This window comes from Poecilia reticulata, linkage group LG20 (assembly GCF_000633615.1).
Source record: "Poecilia reticulata strain Guanapo linkage group LG20, Guppy_female_1.0+MT, whole genome shotgun sequence".
Lineage (NCBI taxonomy): Eukaryota > Metazoa > Chordata > Actinopteri > Cyprinodontiformes > Poeciliidae > Poecilia > Poecilia reticulata.
The window spans coordinates 16,830,733-16,853,115 of NC_024350.1; the positions used below are offsets into that span (position 1 = coordinate 16,830,733).

The 22,383-nt window shown below is 38.5% G+C and overlaps 1 protein-coding gene across 2 annotated transcripts in view; it reads right to left on the reverse strand.

Annotated features, from left to right (window-relative positions):
• Positions 1-22,383, reverse strand: part of LOC103456687 (cadherin-18) — a 125,628-nt gene that overhangs the window by 21,295 nt on the left and 81,950 nt on the right. The window contains exons 7-11 of one of the 2 annotated variants that reach the window (XM_017301987.1): positions 21,613-21,869; positions 11,374-11,510; positions 6,901-7,022; positions 4,252-4,369; positions 1,469-1,761 (exon numbers count right to left, since the gene is read on the reverse strand). In XM_017301987.1, the coding sequence (XP_017157476.1) occupies positions 1,712-1,761; positions 4,252-4,369; positions 6,901-7,022; positions 11,374-11,510; positions 21,613-21,869 (684 nt within the window). In that variant the 3' untranslated portion in view covers positions 1,469-1,711. Of the gene's footprint in view, positions 1-1,468; positions 1,762-4,251; positions 4,370-6,900; positions 7,023-11,373; positions 11,511-21,612; positions 21,870-22,383 lie in introns of those variants that run through there. The other variant, XM_008396400.2, reaches the window with a different exon arrangement.

Below are 22,383 nucleotides of genomic sequence, written 5' to 3' on the forward strand. Positions count from 1 at the left end.
GCTCCGCCTTCGAGTTGCAGTTTCACGCTTCAGAGTTTCTGTCTCATCGCATCTCCCCCACTCAGCTCCTTCAGACTAGTGGCAGCAACTAGCAAACACCTGGTGGGACTGCACATCTGCTGAGCTCATCATACAAGCTGCTTCTCAGTGCAAAGCTGGTAAAAACATTGCTAATGACTTCCTGAAGGCGAGGTTTCAGAAAGAGCAGGAGTTTAAAGAGACAGAGGCCCAATTTCAGGCGTTAAATTGTGAAGTCAAATTTCTTTTAAGTCATATTTGAAATATAAAGCATTTATTGTTTAACAACTGAAAGTAACAGTTACTTGGTTGTGCTTTAAAATGGCACTATGTGCATAAAACCCTTTAAAAATTCTGGTTTCATGTTTCAGATTGTAATAAAAACAAAAATACACTCTGATAAAAGTAGAGAACATATTTTGATGGTAGGTTATAGGTTATGCATTCCGATAAGGTTCCTTTTTCTATAAGCAAGTGTTAAATATTAACTTTCATTAAGCCAATTTATTTTATTGTTTTGATGCATTACGATGTAATATAATTTTAAATGTCAGATTTTTATCAGTTATAAGCAGAAAATCCTCGTAACGGCAAACGAACTAGAGTTTGATTAAAGTGGACGGAACAAGGCTGGTGTGAATGCAGCCAGAATAAAACTCCTTCAGCAATGAGCCCTGAGGGGCCCATGTTTAGCAGAAAACATTTATCAAGAGGAACAAAGACTCATATCAAACGTCTTCTTTCTTCATACTCGTTTCTTGGGGATTTTTCTCCCCCTCCTCTCCGCAAATTTATAGTTTTCAATTAGTACCCTTTCATCATCAGCTTAAAGTGGAAATGTCTTTGAATTGGGAACATAAAATTCCTGAATATAACCCATTTAGGCTGCAAAGGCTTCAGGGCTGTGCTGAATTTATGGTCCTGTCTGCTTTTCCCATTTATTGTTATCTCTGCTGAGTCAACACTCACCACAGGTATGATTTACTCATCTGTTCCTCTTTTATGCCTTTTGTTGAGGGCAGTAAGTTTCTGCACTTACTGTCATTGCATTTCTGAAAGAGTTATGCATTTCTACACCGAATGCCAGAACTCTGACTATTTCAGTTCAAACAAGAATATTCCACTTCTCAAACTTGATGCATGTTTAAACTCTGTAAGTATGAAGTTCATTTCATGCTTATAAATTATGTAGGTTTACATGATTCATATTTTCAATCAGTGAATGGCACCATTACTGCATTAAATGCACTTCAAAGTACAATTGTAGTACCTGTATCTTCATCTTTTTTATATATATTCAGTCATAAAATTCAGGATAGTTGTATTTCCATGTAGTCGATCTCAGGGATCAGAGGATAATACAGTATCCATGAAGACAGCAGTAAATGTTTGATCCTAAACGTTTAATCAAATCAATGCAGTGGATAAAAGAAAAGTTAAGTTGCTGAGATGCAGTCAAATACGTTCTCCTTCATTTGGCTCACACACTGAGAAAAACCTGTCATAAGCTGATTCTCATAACCAAACATGCAGAATCGTTATTTATTTGTACACAGACAGGAGGCATATTACATTTGTCCACTTGATAAGCTTTGCTCACAAACAGCTGACATCGTCTCAGTGGTCTGGTTTTTAACTCCCTGCTCAAACTCTCTCTCCTAGCAGTAGCTTTAACTGTTTGCGTTTTCCTCGCTCATGTATGAACTGTTGCTTTGAATCCAATATTCATGTTATTCCATAGTCCTGTGGCAAAAAAAAAAACAGGAGGGTTGTGCTTAACAGAAACGATATCTGGAGGAAATGTCCTAATTGTGTTACTGAAAGTATTTATTCAGAGTTGGGGTTTGAAAGTTAATGAGATATAAACAAACTAAATCTGTGAGTTTTGTAAACCGGTGCACCATATCGCCGTTTTGGATGAAACATGCCGACAACACAAGCTTCTACTATGTACATCAGTTTGGGCAAAATACCCCTTTGTTCTCTCATATCTACACTGAAAAATAATTAAACAGGGAAATCCTGCCCATCCCACACAGGATTACATCAAATAATCTAATCAGAGAAAAGCAAGAGCCTGTGGGCTAACATGCATCAAGAGGTAAAGACAAATTAAAAGGCACCATATCTCAAAACAGCACTAAATCAAAAAAAATTGTTATTAATCCCTCATAAGAGAAGAGCTTTGGACATAAATTACAGCAGGGATTTAAATTTGTTTAAAAAAAACAAACATATTTTACAAAAAGTTGATCATTTTACTTTACAGTACACACTTAAAGCAGGTCGTGTCCATGTTTTAAAGGAGCGTTTGCCTATTAGTGGCCTCTGGTTCATTGCCTGTCCAGTCAGCTCATTCCAACAGAACAAAGATAATAAATTAAACCAAATAAATCAACTGTAGACCAGCTCGGTGGATTTAGGTAAAACTTCAGGAAAGTTATAAACAGAACAAGTCTGACCAAACCTTTGGCAAAATAAACAATGCTAACCAAATATAAATGATCCTGGAAGAAGTTTTTATATTAAGTTCATAGATATTCTTACTCTGAACAACTGTTAACTTGTGACCAACAACATTATATAAAAATGATCTGCATGAAGAAATTAATAATAATTTGGTGACAAGAAATAAAAAATAGCATGTCCCTTTCACTGCACAGTCATTATCACACCCATGGTGAAAAGACAACATATCACTTTTTAAATATGTGTAAGTTAAGCAGAGATTGATTCAGTTCATAATGTGAATATTTAGTCTTCTACTCGTGTCCTCTGTTTCCAAGAAGAAAAATAAGCTAATTGCAAAGTCCTGGCGTGAAAATTAAGGGAAACTGAATCACTAAGGCAAGTTAGCATGGATGGTCAATACAATTAGCATGCTAAGGCTAAAGCAGCAGGTGTTCAGCATCGGACTGCAGGCTAGCTACCTACATCAATATCCAAACTAATTAACCAGATAACAGCTCAATAAAATCCTGCTGCTTATTCCCACTGATATAGACTTTAATTCTTGATTTTTCTAAACCTCTTTAGCTGGAATTAATTGATAAATAAATCATCTGTACATGACAATGATTACGGATTTATTCAAGTTCTGTCATTCGAGTGGATCTTTACGTAAAAATCAGTATTTTTTTTAATCAAGATGCAAATAAGGTAAAGCCATAGACAACACTTTTGACCGTAATAATATCTTGTGTTAGCTGTAGATACAAAATTATTTCTTTTCCTTTTAAAATTTAAGCAGTTTGTTACAAATTCTTTGTGTTCAAAGAAGTTGTTCATGCTGTTAGACTGGCTCAGTTTGCCTTTTGTAGTAGAAATGTCTTGCAAATTAGATTAACATTCATAATTTCCTTTGAGGAATTTGTTGACGTTGTACAGACTGATAGTTAAAACCACGTAACTAGAGTACTTTTTCCCTCCTTTTCCCACTCATGCTTTTCCGTTTTTTGGGGTTAATAAGAGTAAAACTAGAACTTAACAACCTTCTTGTCCCAAATGTTTGTTTAAAGTCAGTAGTTCTTTGTTCTCATGGAGTCTTAGCAGGCTTGGCTTTGCTTTTATTCTCCTCCACCTTGAGACTCGCTGATGGTCAAGAGGTGAGGAATGTCTGCAGAAAAGCCCTGCCTCAGAAACTCGAGGGAGGCAAAGAAAGGCGTATGATGGGAAGGAATTGGACAAAGAGATAAAACGACCTATCTTGTATGATCAGGGATTTTTTCTTTTTTCTTTATCTCGCTACTGTGACCTTCATCTTTGTTTTTATGCTCCTCCATGGCATCCGGAGTGCCGTGAACTCCTCTTCTCTGTGGGTAACCGTGAGATCTTCTGGCTGAGAGCTTATAAAAGCCCTGTGATTGCCGACCACCCCGGGGCTAGGTATTCACCTGACACTGAAAATGGTTTCTATGGCAACGCCCGCTCGCCAGCCACAGGCAGGCTCGATATTATACACAGGAGGCGGCGACAGGGAGCGGCTGAGCGAGGTAATCCATTTGACAACACGATGCGCAAACACGGCACAACTCTGTGACTCTGCTTAACGCAATCAGAGGGGATCCCACTGAGTCTGCAGCTTACCGTGCTCACTTGTTATAGAGCGTGTGGTTTTACTGCACCACCAGGGTATGAGAGCGGCAGAACAACTTGCTGAATACTTAAAACCCGAGCAGACGGCCCGAAAAAACCGGAAACAAAACGAACAAACGTAAAGATCATCTCAGTTACCTCCGTTGTCCTTCAGGGTGAAGTTGGGGTTAACTGGCAGTTGGCTTGGCAGAGCAAAAGAGAATCTCTGTCCATTGGCAAAGTCGTCCTTGTCCACTGCGGTGACGGTCTGGATCAACTGAGAAACAAAATGAACATACTTTTAAAATCATTACTGCAACATTTTTACTTTTTTTCTTTTTTTTTTGTCATGCCTGGAAAGTAGAACAGTCAAAAATCGCATGAAACATTCTCCTTCAGCTCTGCACTTTGCTTGAAGCAGCGCCATCTAAGATTAAACACAAAAAAAGAAGAAGCTGCGATTTAACAATCTAGAATGGCGCCACTCAAGGTGGCAGCGGATTGGAGGAGCTCTCATGTTAGTTCTGACTTGTTTGGAGACTTTTGTTTTTTTTTAGTTGAGGCTTTGTTTTTTGTTGTTGTTTTTTTTACACAATTCTGATTTTGGATGCTGTGCAGCTGGAAGGATTTTTGCTCTTACTTGTTTTAACCTTTGTACAGTTGTTCAGATGTGCAACCGTGGCAACAAGGTGAATTTTTACACAACCTGGAGCAGTTGATGAACTGATTAGTTTCAAAAAGATGAAATAAAACCCCAAATCTCAAAGGTGTTGAAAGGAGACTTCATTTGGATGTGATACAGCACGGGTTCTGCTGTTGGGTAGATAATTGGGCTTTATTAGCTTTATGATTGGCAGTAACTCCATAAATTTACAGTGGTAATAATTAAATGAGGACAATGACTGTAAAATCAACCAATAACTCCGCACTTGTAAGTCGTGGACCTTTGTAATTGAAACATTTACGACAGGATTCATTTTTCAATTGCTATAAATACTTGAGCAAATGTAAACAAACTGAAATACATTTGAAGGAAATTGTATAAATTATAGAGTACGAAGCGCAGCCAGAAGAATAAGCGTGATACGCCTACATCTTTTTAGAATCAATTTAACATAAAGGGCAGCATTTACTTCTTTCCCATTATAGAACAAGAACAAAGACTAAACATCATCAGCTGGGGAGGATTTCTATGGGTTTTTTGCAACAATTTGTGAATAAAAACAACCAAAGTTGAGTTTCATATGTTTGCCACATTTTTATTTTAACATATTTTCTGTTAAATATTCATGAAGAAGACTGTTTTAATTATTCCAAAGGTTTATTCCATGACAGATGTACCATTTTCTCAGTTTATTCTTTAATTATGTCTTTTGTTTTATATAATACTGCAAAGGTTTTTATATTTTTTACTTTTTTAATGTGTTAAGTCACATCAATTAGAATTATAAAATTAAGTTTTTAGTACAACTGAGGATCAAATATCTGGTTTAACAAACTCTTACAATTAAACCAGTGGTTCTTAACCTGGGTTCGATCGAACCCCAGGGGTTCGGTGAGTCGGTCTCAGGGGTTCGGTGAGTCGGTCTCAGGGGTTCGGCGGAGCCTCTGCCACGGAGGTAAAGACACACTTGTGTAAAGTCGTGATGGCGCCCCGCTTTGCTGCAGAGGATCACGTTACATTGCTTAGCCAATCAGAGGATCACGTTACATTGCTTAGCCAATGTAACGTGAAATACATTGGCTAAGCGGAGGAGCCCTGATTGAAGGAGCTCCAGTCTCAGCAGGGATTTAAACTTGTGTCTTGTGACTAACCCTTAATTAGTCAAATGTGAACTTGATCAGGCTACAGGACAGGTTCGGTTTCTGTACATCACATCCATGCTTGGTGAAGGATTCAGATTATGAAATACTTTGGTCTAATGTGGAGGCAGTGTGCACAGATACATTGTTGTTCATATTTATCGAGTGATGCACAGTTAGTCTAATATCATGACATCTGACACTCAGGTGGTTGGAGGAGTTTTGGAGTCTAGTAAGTCATAAGCAGTTCCTTAAAATAGCATTTAAAGGTTGAATTAGTTTCTCCAGATTTGCAAAAAAAATATTTGATTCAGTTGCACTTTCTGATGTAAATGTAGATCATTTCCTAATAATTACCACAAAGTGAATATAATGTTGTCCCATGCACATTTTCTGCTGAATGCAAAAGTTTCACTGCCTGCAAAACATTGTGATTCTTTCCATTTAATCCTCCGAGTCAGGAACCCTGAGCTTGCAAACCTTAATTTAAATCTAATCCAAACTTTCTTTTAGACTCATCTTAAACCAGCTGCTAACTATTAAAAATGTATTTAGTTGCGTCTTTCACTTCTTTACTCCATCATCCTTTGCAAAACCACACTTTCAGCCATTTCCAAGCTGCTGATTGCTCTATATCTCAACAACCTTCTTAATTTGAATGAATCAAAGACTACTGTGAGCAAATTGGAACAAGCTTCGATTTAGAGCTGTCATGGTTTGCTGCTGAGATACTCATTTCGTATAAGGGATGATTAAGCAGCCTCTCTGCAGCCCCGTCTCTACAGCTCTGGTCTCGCTGAGCAACTCAAAAATTGCTGAGGGAAACAAGAGTTCAGCACAAAGAGGTGCGGTCAGGGAAATGGCTGCGGTTAATGTGCAGCTCTCCACACTTTCTTCTTTTGAGTTCAAGGAAGTTTTGAACATGTGAGGCCAGAGATAGGGAGAAAAACTGTAAAGGGGTGTTTAGCATTTTTTTCCTTCCCCAGATGGGTTCCAGACACTCACCTGGTCGAGCTTTGAGCTCTCGCACACAATGACTTCCTCGTCGGTTGCTATTTCTGGTGGATTGTCGTTCATGTCCAGCACCTGCACGGTAACAGGAATGTGCCTGAGCAGACTGGGGTTGTCTGTAAGCAGAGACAGAGTAGGAGGCGGAGGGAGAGAAGCCACATTTAGGCTTTCATTGCAAACATTTTAAAAACAGGTAGAGATACTGGAAACAAGGAATGCCAAAGCTTTAAAGGTGCCCTATTGAGGGTCAAATATCTGGTTCAAGGTGTTAGGATAGGCCTATGGCAAACAAAACATGTCCATTCATTTTTTTGTACAGTCTGGTCAGTTCTGCCTAGTTTGTGCTCATTTCAAAATGAGTTGTTTATGGATTCTGTCTCTTTAAATCCAGATAAGCTGCTGCTGGCCACACCCCCCGACTCAATGTTTACAACCACAGATGAAAATGGCTGCAAACTTGAAAAGCAGAAGTAAGGACTCCTGCACAGCCAGCAGAAAGTGGTTTCTAAAGTCAACAACAAAACACTTGTCTTTTCCAGCAGCCATTGTACAGAGCATACAACGGTACAACCAGCTGACCAAACTAACTGGATCCTGTCTCAATTGAGACTGAACATTTTTGAAACACCAAAAAGCAACAACTAATTGATCAACTTATTGCTGGGTGTTTTTAAGATACTGTTGAAACTGGAAGCATAAAAATATGCAAAATGTGAATTTTTTTCATATTTAAAAAATGTTTTTAATGTTTTTTATTATGGTTTAAGTAATCCAGCTACACCACTTTCTCACTTGTTCCTGAAACTGGACAAAAATAAAGCTTCATCTGAGTTTGACTATTTTATGAAATGTATGAAGGCAAAGTAAAACACTCACTAGCTGCTTATTAGCCAGAGACTTTTGGTTACTTAGAAATATCTACTGTATGATTAAAGAATAAAAAACTGCAGTGATTTTCCACCAATTGTCTCAGTTTGTCTGCATTGAGAAAAGGCTCTTAAAGTAAACCTGTCACCTTCCAGACTGACAAACGTGACCTTGAATTTGAATACATTGATGTGTAATGCATACAGTAACCCGGTGCTATCGACTTGTTGCTGTGCACCAGAGGACAGGCGGCAGATTCCTCACCTTTGGTTAAAATTAGGAAGCCTAAAATTAACCTAGCAGTACCCCTCCCCTACTTGTTGCTGGGTACTGTCGTTCACCTGGCTTAAAGAAAGGTTCCTACAATTATCACTAATTTACAGTAGCTGTCCACAAATTATGCAATAGTTCATCAATCGGTATCAGATATACTGCAAGGTTCACTTTTTATTACTGGCAGACTGCGGTAGTCTTAAACAAACTGCTTAAACAACCCAGAGTATGCAGGACTTTCTGTGGCCCTGAAGTAAGGGTCCTTGAGGAATGCAGCTGCTTGTCGACCCGTGAAGCACCTCTGTCCAGGACTGCAGAGTGCTTTTACTGGGTGGCTTCCAGGAGAGATAATGATTTACGGTATGAGTGCGCAGTAGAACGGCTGAGGTGAAACACTGTGTTTGCTCAGCGAAAAATATCACTAACAAGAAAAAAAAAAAAAAAAACTATCTTCAGGTGCTCAAATCCCAGAGGGAATTCCTGGTTCTACATGTTTACTTTTTATTTTGTCTTTAGGAATGTGTGCGTGCGTGTGTGTGTGTGTGTGTGTGTGTGTGTATGTGTGCGTGTGTGTTTGTGTGTGCATGCGTGCGTGTCTGTGTGTGTGTCCTTCTTTTTTCTCCAAAGTATAATAAATGTTTAAAATGGGATCTGCTGTTTTCACAGTTCAACGTCTGCAATGGGGATCCAGAAGCATTGCACACAAATAACAAGTAAAAGAGGAAAATAATGTAGTTCTACATATTCTATATGTACATTTTTATTTTAGATTGAAATAAGTTCAATGTTCTTCAATATTAAAATTAAATGTGTCAATAATTATCCAAGGTAAAACTGCAAACATTGTGAATCCCCCTCAAACTCTAAAAGGAGTTTTCTTCTCCAACCCATGATTATCCCCCTGCTGCTTCTGTATCTGTTTTCACACCAGGACTTTCTGTGATTCAACATTACAATAACATGCCTGAATACAAGACTCTGAACCAGCATCTTCTTTAGCAATGACCTAAATTTAAACTCTCCAATTCCCTTTTCACTTCTGGCTTCGTCTGTGAACTTCTAACCTCTGTAAGACAGTTTGCAACACAACGGAAACAGTCTTGGTTTTCTTTATGTAGCTGTATTAATGTGCCTGTGTTTATATTGCTAAACACTAAAGAGAGATGAAGAGATAAAGAAACATTAGCATGCATGACCATTGGCTGGAGATTTGCCTAATTGTGATTACAAATTATCCAACTCACCGGAGGTTAAGGGGCTTTGCTGATTTAATTAGTTACCAGACTAGGAAAGGACATTTGAACAGGAGAGACCGGTTCCATTTTATAGGCAATCCAAGAGAAATGTACTGCAACATGTTTAAATACAGGATAAACAATGTGCAAATTAAATCAACCCAATACTTTCTTTACCTAATATCCTCATAAATATGTGAACTATACAATGCTTTAAACATACAACTTAACTTACAACTGGACATTTATGTAAACGTATGTGACACGATAAAGGCCAGTAATTACTGAGAGAATGATGAATTTCTTGTTTTGTTGCTAAATATACCAGCTGAGCTATGAAGAAGGCTTATATAGCTTTAAAGTGATAAACTTTATGTCTGAATTCAACCTGTTTTTAGAGTAAATCTGAACTCACAAGACGTTTCACAAGTCAGTCACTTTCAGCCTGGTTGAAATAGATATTTCTCACTAGATAAGACAAGTCACACCTGTTGAGAGAAGAACTGATGTTCATGAGCGATTTGATTCTTTTGAACGGTTCTTCAGACTGAACAACAGGAGTACCGTCTCAGTTAGTGAGAACTGTTCTTTGTTTTTTATAACTTGGCTTGCTTTTAATGTTCTGCACACACGCCAATAGATGTTACTGCTTTATGTCCTTTAAAATTACATTTATTTTACTGCCAAATAAATACAATACAGAAGAGGGGAGGATAATTCTTATATTTAATGATGCAGAAGAGGATGTTTGCTTCTGCCAAACTATTAAAAGGCTAAAATGACTTGTTCTTAGAAAAATGTGTGTTTTAAAAAATGGATGCTTTGAATCTTCTTTTTTATGTTATTTTTATTTCTGTGTCTGACTTCATTAGAGCGCTTAAACTCGTCACTTTCAGGATCCGTAAATAACTCAAAAAGCCCCCAGGGAGACTTGTCCCTGGTTTGTCATGGCCAGTCACAAATACTGCACCATCTTTCATCATTACTGCACCACAGTTAGATTTTTTTAATCGCCTGTCCAGAGCGTCCACAAATCAAACCTGCCAAGCTCCATTAACATGGGAAAACAGGTCACAACAGGTGTTCATGGGGAGCTGATCATGGTGTGATTAAGCATGTTTTTTCCAAAGATGCTGCGTATGTCAGCATGCAATCTAACCAGAGTGTCTTGAAATAACACAAACACTATCAAGTGCTCTGTACTTATACGATGTGCAACAGATTTGATTCTGTAGCTGAGGGGAGCATGTGTGCTGCTGATTCATGTACTCATTGCTTTTTATGGATCCCCTCTTTTATTGATATTGATTCTGACTCCTGTGTTACTCTCTATGAATTTGAACCCGCGCTGCCCTCTGACTATACGATCCCCTCAGGGTGTCCTGTTATCTAGAGGGAGAGAGAAAAAAGAGGCAGAGCAATAGGCAGGGCCTTTTTCCACTTAATTGTTTCTATCTAAATCATGCTGCCGTGGTAAAGGACTTCTATTTGAAAGCATCTCTGAAGAGGAACATCTAAACACTGTATGGGAAACAGAAAAGCATGCGGTAATCACCTAGTACAGTCAGCCTTCAAAACTCATTTCCATCCCTGCTCATTTTGCTTATTTTCATCAATTCTAGTTTTCAGGACAACCATCAGGATAAATGTAGGGTCTCTAGAAACAGTTGCTATCGTGAGATCATCAGTCATTTGGGGGTATTTTTTATTCTAACTCACCAAGCTAATCAAGGAAACTGAAGTAGTAGAAGCACCATTTCCTTTCTGCTAAAGGTTTTGCAGAGGTGCAGAAACCGCCTCAAAATTTATGAGGAGATTCTGAAGAATTTCAGCAAAGATTCTTAGTAAAAATCTGGCACCAATAGTAAAGGTTCAGATTGAAAAGCAGCAACTTGAATATCCTGAAGATCACAGGGCATTTAATCCATTGTAAAGGAAGCTAAACAGGAGTTAAGTATGTCTGCAGATGGTTAGAGGAAGAAGAAAGCTGTTCTTAGGAAATATCAGCCAATTTCTAGCCCAGCACAAAGATGCAGTCTGGATGTTTATGAGTAAATCAGTGCAACACGTTTTCGTACACCTGGGTACCTACCAACCTCCGAGGCCATTACAGTGATGTTGTGCCAAGGTATGTCTTCTCTATCCAGAGGTTGTGTCGTACGTATGACTCCGCTGCTTTCATCAATTCGGAAGTATCTTACTCCATCCTCTTTGCTGTCCAAGTAATATCTGTCAAAAAGATAAATGCATTTTCAGGTACTGAATTAAAAACCATTTAGGTGTGCATAAGCATCAGGCAGTCATTAAAAAAAAGATTTAAAAAAAGAGGCGTACACAGATTAATTTGAGTGTAAACATATGTACCAAAGTGCAAAATACATACAGATACATATATATAAATATATTAAAGCTGTGCTTTCTTTGACTCATTACTCTGGCAAGCGCTCCTTAGAGCTGCTGATGATATTAAATAATACACAGTGACTAATAATGCTCATTAAAACCAAACAAATCTCTACGTCTGCTTTGTCTCAGAAGTATCTAGTTGGATGTCTGGGGTTTACTGCTCTCAGTCTCAAGTTGAAAGGTTTGACAGAGAGGCTGGTCCAAACAAGCAACAATCTGACAACATGAGTACTGAGTGAAATTACCACAAGTTCATAGTATGAAAGTATTTACACAAACTAAAAATCTAATAAAGTTGTGTTTAATTAAAACCAAAATGTCTGATTACTGCTATGATTGTGCTTTCATTAAACATTCAATTAAATTCCTAATGCTTCAACAATAATCTGTTAATATAGTAACAAAATCTCATATATTATTACACATACAGTGTTATTAAAAATCTGAATCAAACACTTTTCTATAATTTGGAGTTTTATAGATATTTAGCGAAGCGCAGTAATGTTAAGATACTTCGTTAAGTCTTTGGTTTGATGGAAAAAAACATTCAAACACATGAATATCAGACACACCAGATACTCTTTGTAGTAGAAAAATTAAATGATATATCTCATTTAATTTCCCATTATTCTCTCATGAATATGAGCATATGAGAGACCAACGTTTTTCTTTTCTCTTTTCAGTGGTTATGTTTTTTTCATCTCATAAAAATCTAATTAATTTATAAGTAAGCATCAAAAATAACCTTCTTTAGCTAATTATCAAAATACATGAACAAACATGAATATTCTAATTGAGGACCTACAATCATTTGATTAAAATATGGTATTTTCAGCTTCTCTGATGTTGGTCAGATGAGTGGGAAAGTTTTCCTGCCTGTCAATGGCTGTTTGGGGGAAATGTGAAGTTCTCTGTAGAGAAAGAAGAACTGGACCCTGAAACATTATAACATCCAAAAACAGATCAACTAACCCACCAAAGAGAGGCTGAGGTTTAAGAAAAGGAAAGTCCAAGCCAAACAAAAACTCATCCAGATGCCATGAGGTGACTTCAGCCTGGCTCTACATGAAAGTAAATGTCAAAACATCTCACTGCTTTAGATTTTCACACATGGTCTCACGTTTCCCTCATGGCCTCAGGGAGAACTCCTCGTTAGCTTTATGGCGTTGTGCTGGACAAGTCCTGACACGCTTTGGCACAAAGCTACTTGACCTGCTATTGGCTGGTGTTTGCAAAGCAGCCAATCCAGGAGCGTCATTTATTTTCCTAGGTGCTGATTGGCTGTGTCCACATAGAGACGAGGAAGACAGTAGATGTTAGCTTCTAATAGGGTTTCCTCTGTGTGTATTTATGCATATTCAGGCGTATTTGGAGTTTGAACTGTTAAAATAGACATATTTTACATGCATTTTTAGAGGGAGGTTTGATGTATCCATGGATTCCAGATATAAAGGTGTTTTAATGCAGCACATGTTTTATTCATCACTTATATTACATTAAAATGAAACATTTCTCCTTAATTTAGACTTTGACAATAAAGGTCCAAACAGCTATTTTGTGTTATAGCTTCTAATTTTTAATATATACAATAAAAGTATGCAGCCTATATTGAAACAGTAAGAAGCTAAAGTTTTAAAAGTGAAATCAGAATTGGCTACAATCAGCGTTGACTAGTAAAAGCTTTAACAAACAACGTATAAAATGCATGTTGAGCTGGGCAGCTTTACTGCCCGACTGGTCTCACTCAACAGAACTGCAGGACGAATATCTGTGGTCTCAGGCAATTATACTGTCCTGTTGTCACGCAGCGTTCACCATCAGCCTCCGTCCGGTTTTAAAAGGCCACAACGACCACAGGGCATTTCACAGACGCAGTAAAAGTCAGGTGAAGTGAATGAGCTCAGCAGCGCAACCAGACGCACACATGATTTGATTTTAACTCAGGGAAATGGGTTTTGCTTTAACACTGCAGGAAACCTAAATGTGCGGAATATATAAAAATGTTGTTTAAGCACCAAGTGTTGGTTTATAAGAAGCATCCATGTTAAGGAACAAACAGACATTATTAACATGTGAGGACATTTTCAGTAGCCATATTTATATAGACAAATATCAACAGCTTCTGGAGCAAGAAGCAAGAAAGGTTTGGGTTTTAATAACTGCGTCAGTTCAATTCTCTGACCTCTAACACAGAACCTTGCGAAAACATTCACACCCCTTAAACGTTTCTTACCTAAAATCTTAATTATTTTATATAGATTTTATGTAATATATAAAAAAAAGAGTGTGCAGTTGATCTGTGCAAAAGATTCATAAATTGAATAAAACTCCACAGCTGTGAAATTCTGGACAAGAGTTTGTTTTTCTTTGTAAAATCTCTTTGTTTTTCATTATTATACTGTGAAACTGTGTACAAGTCCAATGGGTTCCACCAATACTAATATAAAATATTAATTTCTCACTGAAGTCATGCTTACTTTGTTTTCTGTGTTTTTGTTCTCAGGATTTTAAACAGGCCTGAAATAGTAACGGAAATGAAATGCACCCGCCTCCCTTAGAGACGACGCAAAACTCAGCAGTGACTGATTTTACAAACGAGGCAGCGTCTGATAAAAATCACCAAACCGGCAGCTGAATTTGCGTATAAAATGATTTTCAGAAAGTCGGTTCATATGCACACTTCATAACCCACCTATCAGGACTCGGCTGCTCTGCAGAGAGAACTGAGATAAAGGAGGAAAAGCCAGTCAGTCCCTGCATTTTATGGACTTTGTTTTTTTACCCCCCTCATTCTCTGAGAGCGTTTTTATAGCTTGTCCTACACATTAATGGATTTCAAGTCAGATGCTGAAAACAGACAAAGTAGCTAAATAGTAAACAATGAGACGCTGTGATTCTGCAAGTCATCGCGTTTCTTCGAGGCACAGAGAGAAAACAAAAGGAGGTCTGCAGTCTGAGTGAGAAGAGATATACACACAGCAAAGGTTTATCTGACAGCGAGCAGAACCGTTTGAATTTATTTCTCCTCTGAAAGAAAATATCTTTATAAAACAGAAAAGGGGAGATAAAGCATAAAAAAAGATGTGCATGGACTTAAACCTTCCACATTCATGCATTTCATCCTCACATGCTCAGGTTAGGAGATTCAGGAGAAGACAGACACAAAGTAAATGTCCTAAAGGCCTAATACTAATCCAGCTTTTGACCCACAAACACATGGCGCCGTCAGTCCTGCAGGTTTTTTTTTATCTCTTCAATATTAAGAGGTCAAAGGTTAGGGTGGCAAAACAACAACAGAAAAGATAAAACAACATTCTATCTTTATTCAGAGCTGGGCCGAGTGTTTCACATGTCCTCCCAAAGTCAACTCTTGCAAAAGAAATCTATTTATTTTCTCTGTTTGCTGCTTTTTTACTTGCAAGTTTTCTCCCTCGCCACAGCTTGTGCTGCCGCCGCCCACTCCATAAAACAGACAGAAATGGCAGCTAATTTTACTACAACAGAGATAAAAAGTGAGACAGAAACAACAGTAGATATCAAATGCTGTGAGAGTCAACCAAGCAGAAATGTTCTGTGGTGAAAACTGCAAACCAAAACCAGCTTTGTGTAATCATCATTTTGGGACGCAAATCTGTTATTGACACCAGAAAACATCAACTTGTCGGCAAAAACCAGCTGGGTGGGTTTTTTTTAAGCGCTTGGGCTGTTTTTAGAAGTAGCAGGAACTCAAATGGAAAAACAAAAACGTACAAAATGTGGATTTTGCGTAATAACTAAGCCACATTGCCATAGATTTTTGGGAATTTTAAAACATTACTTGGGTTTAGCACTGCAATTCAGAGACACAATATAAAATGTGTATAGACCACATCTAAGATTTTGAACAAAACGACTCGGCAGTGACCAGATATAAACGTTTGCTCATTTCATGCGATGCTATGCAGAAACTCTGTCGGCACTGATGAAGATTCCCATTATGGCAAATGCTTTAAGTGGGTGACATAGAATGGAAGTGGTACTTATTTTCTGAATATTTCAGTCAATATGTAGTTAAACTGTGTTTATACAGTCGTGTATCATTACAGCTATATCTCAGACAACATGAGGAGTTTACGTCTTCGCTGTTGAATCAGAAAAGGCTAAAATAACTGCGAATATGCAAAAATCTAAAAATAGGTGAATTTTTCACAAACCATGTAGTTATGGTCAATAGAAAAATACTGAAGTGAAAGAGGCAGGTCCACTTCACAGTTACTAATGTTAACCGAATGCACTACTTAATATGCCAAAAAGTCCAAATATAATGTTGCCTTTGTTTACAAATACTGGTAAAATTGTTCATAACATAAACAGATTAATGCTCACAAGAGGAATGATTGAAAATAACATTTAGAATATTATTTATCTATTTTTAAAAAAGAGAAATACATTTGTGCTGGTAGGTCAAAGCTTCGCAGAGCAGGACATTGAAAACGGGCAACAAACGACTGGTGAGTTCTCCAATTAATCTCTGTATTTTAAAAGTTTATAGAAATTCACTTCTAACTTCTAAGATCACATGTTTGATGGAAGTCTATACCGTCTGAGGCGTGTATGTGCTGTGAATGGAGTCACATTAATTAACCAACACGATGAAAATGTTCGAAAAGGCAGGCAGACGTTGAGTCGGCTTCCATTACTGATGTCCTGAATCTCAAACTGCATGAATGTTGTGACAGATTTGTTCTGCTCAAAATAATAGGTGACAAAGGATCTTTCATGCAATTACTTGTCTAATTAAAAAATGTAAAAAAGCTTTTGCAAATGATTCACATTTAGTTAATTTTAAACAGTAATTAACGTGTTAAAGGGTCAATATCAGCCTGACGTTTTATTCAACAAAATAAGCAGATTTTAGAAACCTCTAACAGCAAAGCCAAAAGTTTTCATGTATCTCTTTATCTGATGATGTTTGTTTAACCCTTTCTGCTCTCTCTTCAGTTCAAACATCTCAATAACTGGTTGCACAATGTAACACAGTCACATATCCTTTCCTGATTAAACAGTTTTGTAGAAAGTCCAGGAAGCTCCAGCATCCGCAGCAGCTGACCTGAGTGTCCCGACTCAGTGAGAAGCAGAGAGAAGCTGAACACAAACAGCAGGGCTTTTTACTAAATAATCTGAAACCAAGCCTGGTAAACTGTACACAGACAAAATGTTTTTGTCAGCCTTGTTTTGTCAGTTTGCTTACTTTAACATGACGTTCCTGAGAGCGGTTTTCTTTTATCTGCACGTCTCCGACATTCCTCAGTGACATTCTTACGGAACATTTTTGTTATATTTACTGCTGCTCCAAATCCAAAGGGAGGCAACCCAAAGCAAAAGCCAGGAGAGGTCAGGTAACTAGTCCCGTATGGAGCGACCTCAGCTGAACCTCTGCTGAGGCCAAAGTCTCTCTCCTTCCAGTCAAGACAGGAACTAAGTTGGCAGAACAACAAAGCAGATATTTAAGTGGTTCCAAATCAATAACCAGCCTTGTTTGACCCACAGTATTCCTAATCTTTCTCTGATGTTCCGGTTTAGTTCGATGAACGAATGAATGAATGGCGCTTTCTGAAACTTTCCTTTCTTTACTTTCTCCACTCATGAACCCTGAAATTACCGTTCGATATTATAACTCAGAATTAGACTGGAGTTATTTAAACTTCAGAGAAAACCAAGCCAATGTTTTGAGAAATGTGAAACATGTAGTCATCTTAGATAATATTCTGAATAGTATTAGGAGGTAGTTTTTTATTCCTAAAACTACCTTCGCTTAGTTTTATTACCTCATTTGTTTAAATTTCTATTAATTAATTCACAAGGAAATACACTTTAGGCCAATAGATAAGAGTAGTCCTTGACTGTGTACTTAATTTGACAGAATGAGTAATCTTAACATCCACAAACTCAATTTATAAACTAACTCATATTACATAAATAGGGCTGCACAGTGGCGCAGTTGGTAGAGCTGTTGCCTTGCAGCAAGAAGGTTCTGGGTTCGATTCCCGGCCCCGGTCTTTCTGCATGGAGTTTGCATGTTCTCCCTGTGCATGGTGGGTTTTCTCCAGGTACTCCGGTTTCCTCCCACAGTCCAAAAACATGACTGTCAGGTTAATTGGTCTGTCTAAATTGTCCCTAGGTGTGAGTGTGTGTGTGCATGGTTGTGTGTCTCTGTGTTGCCCTGCGACAGACTGGCGACCTGTCCAGGGTGACCCCGCCTCTCGCCCGGAACGTTAGCTGGAGAGGAACCAGCAACCCTCCCGACCCCACTGAGGGACAAGGGTGCAAGAAAATGGATGGATGGATGGATATTACATAAATATGCCTCATTATACAAATTATTTAAGTTCCATTTTACACAATACACAAATAAAAACGACCACTGAAATAGGTACATTTGTATTTTTTTTCTCCTGCGTATGTAGCAAAAAAAATGATGGTTTTACCATGACACTTTTATTCGCTGTGGAAATATCATCTCAACACACGTCTACTGTATACGCAAAGTAAACCAAAACTATGAATAAAAATAAGCACATTTTGCTACTGAAGAAACATGAAATTGTGACATTTTTGAATACTGTGAGCGTCTTAAACTAGACTATGCCGATCTTATGATCCCTGCCTTTTCCCTTTATGCCTCTATGATGTTTTCCTTTTATTTGTCCCAAGCTGCCTGTCAGTTACAGAAGGAATGATCTGTCAAAAACACCCTCAAACAAGTTTGAACTCAGCGTGATAAAATGCTCCTTGTTTAATGGAAGTGGGAGTTAACCGCCTGGTACACAGGCTTCCACCTGTTGCTTCACATAGTTGTGATTTCTTGGTGTTACGGCAGCTCAAAAAGCAGAAGGATAAATGCCTGACTTGGCTGATGGTGCCACTAGCTGTCATGCTACCTGTCATACACCTTCGCTGCCCACAGCGTGTGCCACAGAGACCACCAAACAGAGCTCCAGGACGTTCTGGGGCCAACAACCGAGTCCCCCTGTGGCTGCCAGGCTGTTTATATTTACAACATTTTGTCACAAGAACAAGCTTTACACCTGTGCTTGTTAATGTGTATTATTTAGAAATATCTTGCATTATGGAGGGGCATGTTGTGTTGGGTACAACAGGTGCCACATATGCAGAGGTTACTAAACGGGGTCAAGTCCTGACCTGAAGACCTCAGCTGCATGTCTTCCACCCTTCTGGTTTCCTACATCTCCCTTCTGATTCCACATTCCAAACTCAATGTGCCGAAAGGAAGACAAATCTAGACATATGCTTTTTATGGAGCATATGTAATATCATGCTACTAGCTGGCATTTGATAAGCAGCCAATCCAGAAAGAGCCGTTCATTTTCCATGCTGCTGACTGACTGATGTGTGTAGACAGATTCTGCTAAGATAGTCTCCACTGTATCAATGCAACATTTTGGTGTTATTAACTGTTCATTTTAATTATTGGTTCGTCTCCTGTAAATACTGGGTGTCCACTGTAGATGACTTCCCACTGGTCCACAAAGCTTCTGCTTTCCAACTTTTGCTTGACCATATTTGGTAGACTCTACTCTGCACCAGCAGAACATTCTCAGATTTGCAATAGTCATTTTAAGCTGTCTGTTAGCAAACTAGCTCTTCTAGACTCTTAAAAATAATGTGAAGGTCAATCAGGATTACACAGCAGGCAGAATTTGGCTCCCAGGCTTGACTTTGACACAAACGCTACGAAGCAACACCAGGAGCAGGGAGGATGGCGAACACTTCTGGAAGCAAAGCTTTTACGTTGCTATTTTCTGCTGCACCAATCGAATAATCAAGAGAAACCCATTATGGAATGACAGTGGGTATATTTTCTTGCAAATAACCCAACGATACATCAACCACCAACAGGTTGTGTCTCTCTGTTCATAAATCTTAAATGCGTTTTATGGACCCTCTGGCTTCTGCAGTGCTGCAAAATATACCACATAATCTCCCATTACACGCTGCAGCAACAGAAGACTGTTTCTTATTGATATAAGACCAATGCATTACCTCTTTAGGAGTATCAGGTTCACAACTATTCCATCAGTTTTGTCAAGAACATGAAGCAAATTCAAATCATTACAAGCGCTGTAGTTGCTGGAGTGTAATGCCAAGGAACAAGGCACCTGTTCAGCAGGCTGCCTAAGGCTAGCATGAATTTTTATTTTTTTCCTCCCCCCATTTCTCACCAGCATACAAGCATCTGTTTAGAGTGCATATAAATGTGCAGAGTAATTGTCTTGCCTCAGGTTACTTCTCAAGCTTGCAGGAAAAATAAGCAGATACCTGGTGAAGCCAAAAAACTAACATGATTTACAGGGAACACTGCAAAACTCCCTGCGAACCCTCAGGATGACCTGGAAGTTAAATAAAAGGGAATATAACAGTAAATAATATTTTTTTTATAACATTACAAGTTTTGCTTCACTGAAAAACAATGACAAATTTAGAACCTGTCAAAAAGAAGATCCTATGCTAAGTCAAGATGATGTCACCAACTTGAATTTATCAAAAAATTCAAAGGGTAGCACCACTAGCGGAACAAGTCAGCGTCGGGCCGGGGGGCGGGCCAATTACCGGGCCCCTAACGAATCACCGGGCCCCTTACGAGCATCAGGTGGAAACTGTTGAGTGGAGGGGGGAGTGAAACGAAACTGAAACTGTTGACTTTAACATTAAATACACCTTTCTCAACAGGTGAGGGCGCACTTTTTCCGTCTATAATCAGACATTTAAGCGACTTGAAACCATTCCTCCCTCCCTGGCACCTCCAGACCCGGGCTCCCATCCGGCCCGGTTCGGGGGGCAGCCGCCCCCCCCAAACCCCCCTATAGCTCCGCCCCTGGGTAGCACAGTTTTGAGGAGAAAGTACAAGTCAAAGACACTGAAAACATCAAAGGATGATAAAACTGTCAGGTACTGTGTCACACCTGTTTTCTGTTTGTTAAAAATGATTTTCAGAAACTAAAAAGGTTTTTCCAAGACAGACAGTTCCTCTTTTGTTCTCGACTCATTTACTTCTCTGAATTTTGCCAAATTCATCATCTGGAGAACAATTGATGCAGAACACCTTGTCAGACTGAAGAGAATAAAACATCTGTTTACATCTTAGATAAGCTACAAAAAAAGCTATTAGGCTTATTAATAAAGTGGAATATCAGGAACCAACTAATAAACTTTTAAATCAAAGTAATATTTTAAAATCTAAAGTTATTGAATATGTAAATGATTAAAATGCTTTATACTTTCATCTATAAGGCCTCAATTAATAATTTTGTATTCATAAATTATGAAGATAAAAGAGAGCAAATATAATTCATGAGGTTTGTTTAGTATCTGAACATGCTAAAGAAAAAGGTCAAGTAAAATCTGGATGTGTTTCAGTGGAATAAACTGAATGATGATCTCAAATTCGGTGCTTCTTTTAGTGAGCTTTAAAAGAGCCTTAAAATGTTAAATTATAAATGTTTATACTGTTATGATGTATAAATATGTATTTTGTACCCATGTTTGTATTTGAGAGTGTTTATTTACGTGTATACATATTCTGGGGTTTTAAAAAATGTGTCCATTGCTGAAAACCTCCTGCAAGTGTGAGCTTTGGTTATATAAAACTATTTTTGAGATAAAAAATATCTGTTTGGTTCACATGTCCTCCAATCTGCAAATATGAAACAACTTTTGATTTAAGACAGAATCAAATCACCCAAATGTTGTTTATCTGCTGCAAGTCAGCAGAAAAAGTGCTGAGCCTCAAAATAACCAAACTGCTTTAACAAGGCTGGGCTTTCTTTGCATTTGCAGTTTGCAAATCTAAAGGAACAAACAATCAATTTTTCTGAACTTTTTGCTCAGACTGTAGGTTCAGATTTAACGTGACTGAGTCTCCTACCTTACAGGACTCTTTCTGCTGTCTGGATCCTGAGCCGTAACCTTTCCCACTTCAGTTCCACTCGCCGAGTTCTCGTAAACATCCAAGATATAATAATCCATAGAAAAGACGGGGGCTTCGTCCACATCGCCCACTGTGATTTTAAGGGTAGCCGTGTCTTTGAAAGCACCAAGGTGGGAAAACCGTGGATCTGACTGTTGTGTATTCGCTCCTTCGATGTGCAGCGTGTAGGTCTTCTTTTTCTCATAGTTCAGGGGCTGCAAGAAAAATAAAACGGCACTAAACCTTTGTTTGTGGCACAAAAGAAAGCTATGAGAATTCTGTATAAAATGAATGCAAGAGAACAAACAAACTGTTACCGTATTTTCCGGACTATAAGGCGCAAGTAAAAGCCTTAAATTTTCTCAAAAATCAGCAGTGCGCCTTATAATCCGGTGCACCTTATGTGTGGACTGAACTCCAAAATCTGTCCCTGACACAGAGACGTAAAGTGTACAGTACGTACGCTGGCAGCGATAAACCAATCAGAGGACATTATGTAACACGTAAAGTATGTACGCCGGCAGCAATAAACCAATCAGAGAATTGTTGTCCGAGTTCTGCAGCATACGCCTCCGGTAAAAACCAGATAGATTTTTCCACGCATCACCGTCCCTGTTCATCTGCGACTCCATGCCGCCCATCTCACTGCTACTGTGAAAGAGGAAGTGAAGCAAACTAATTCAGAGTTTGACGTCATTCCGGGAGGAACTCCAGAGAACTCCAACCGCT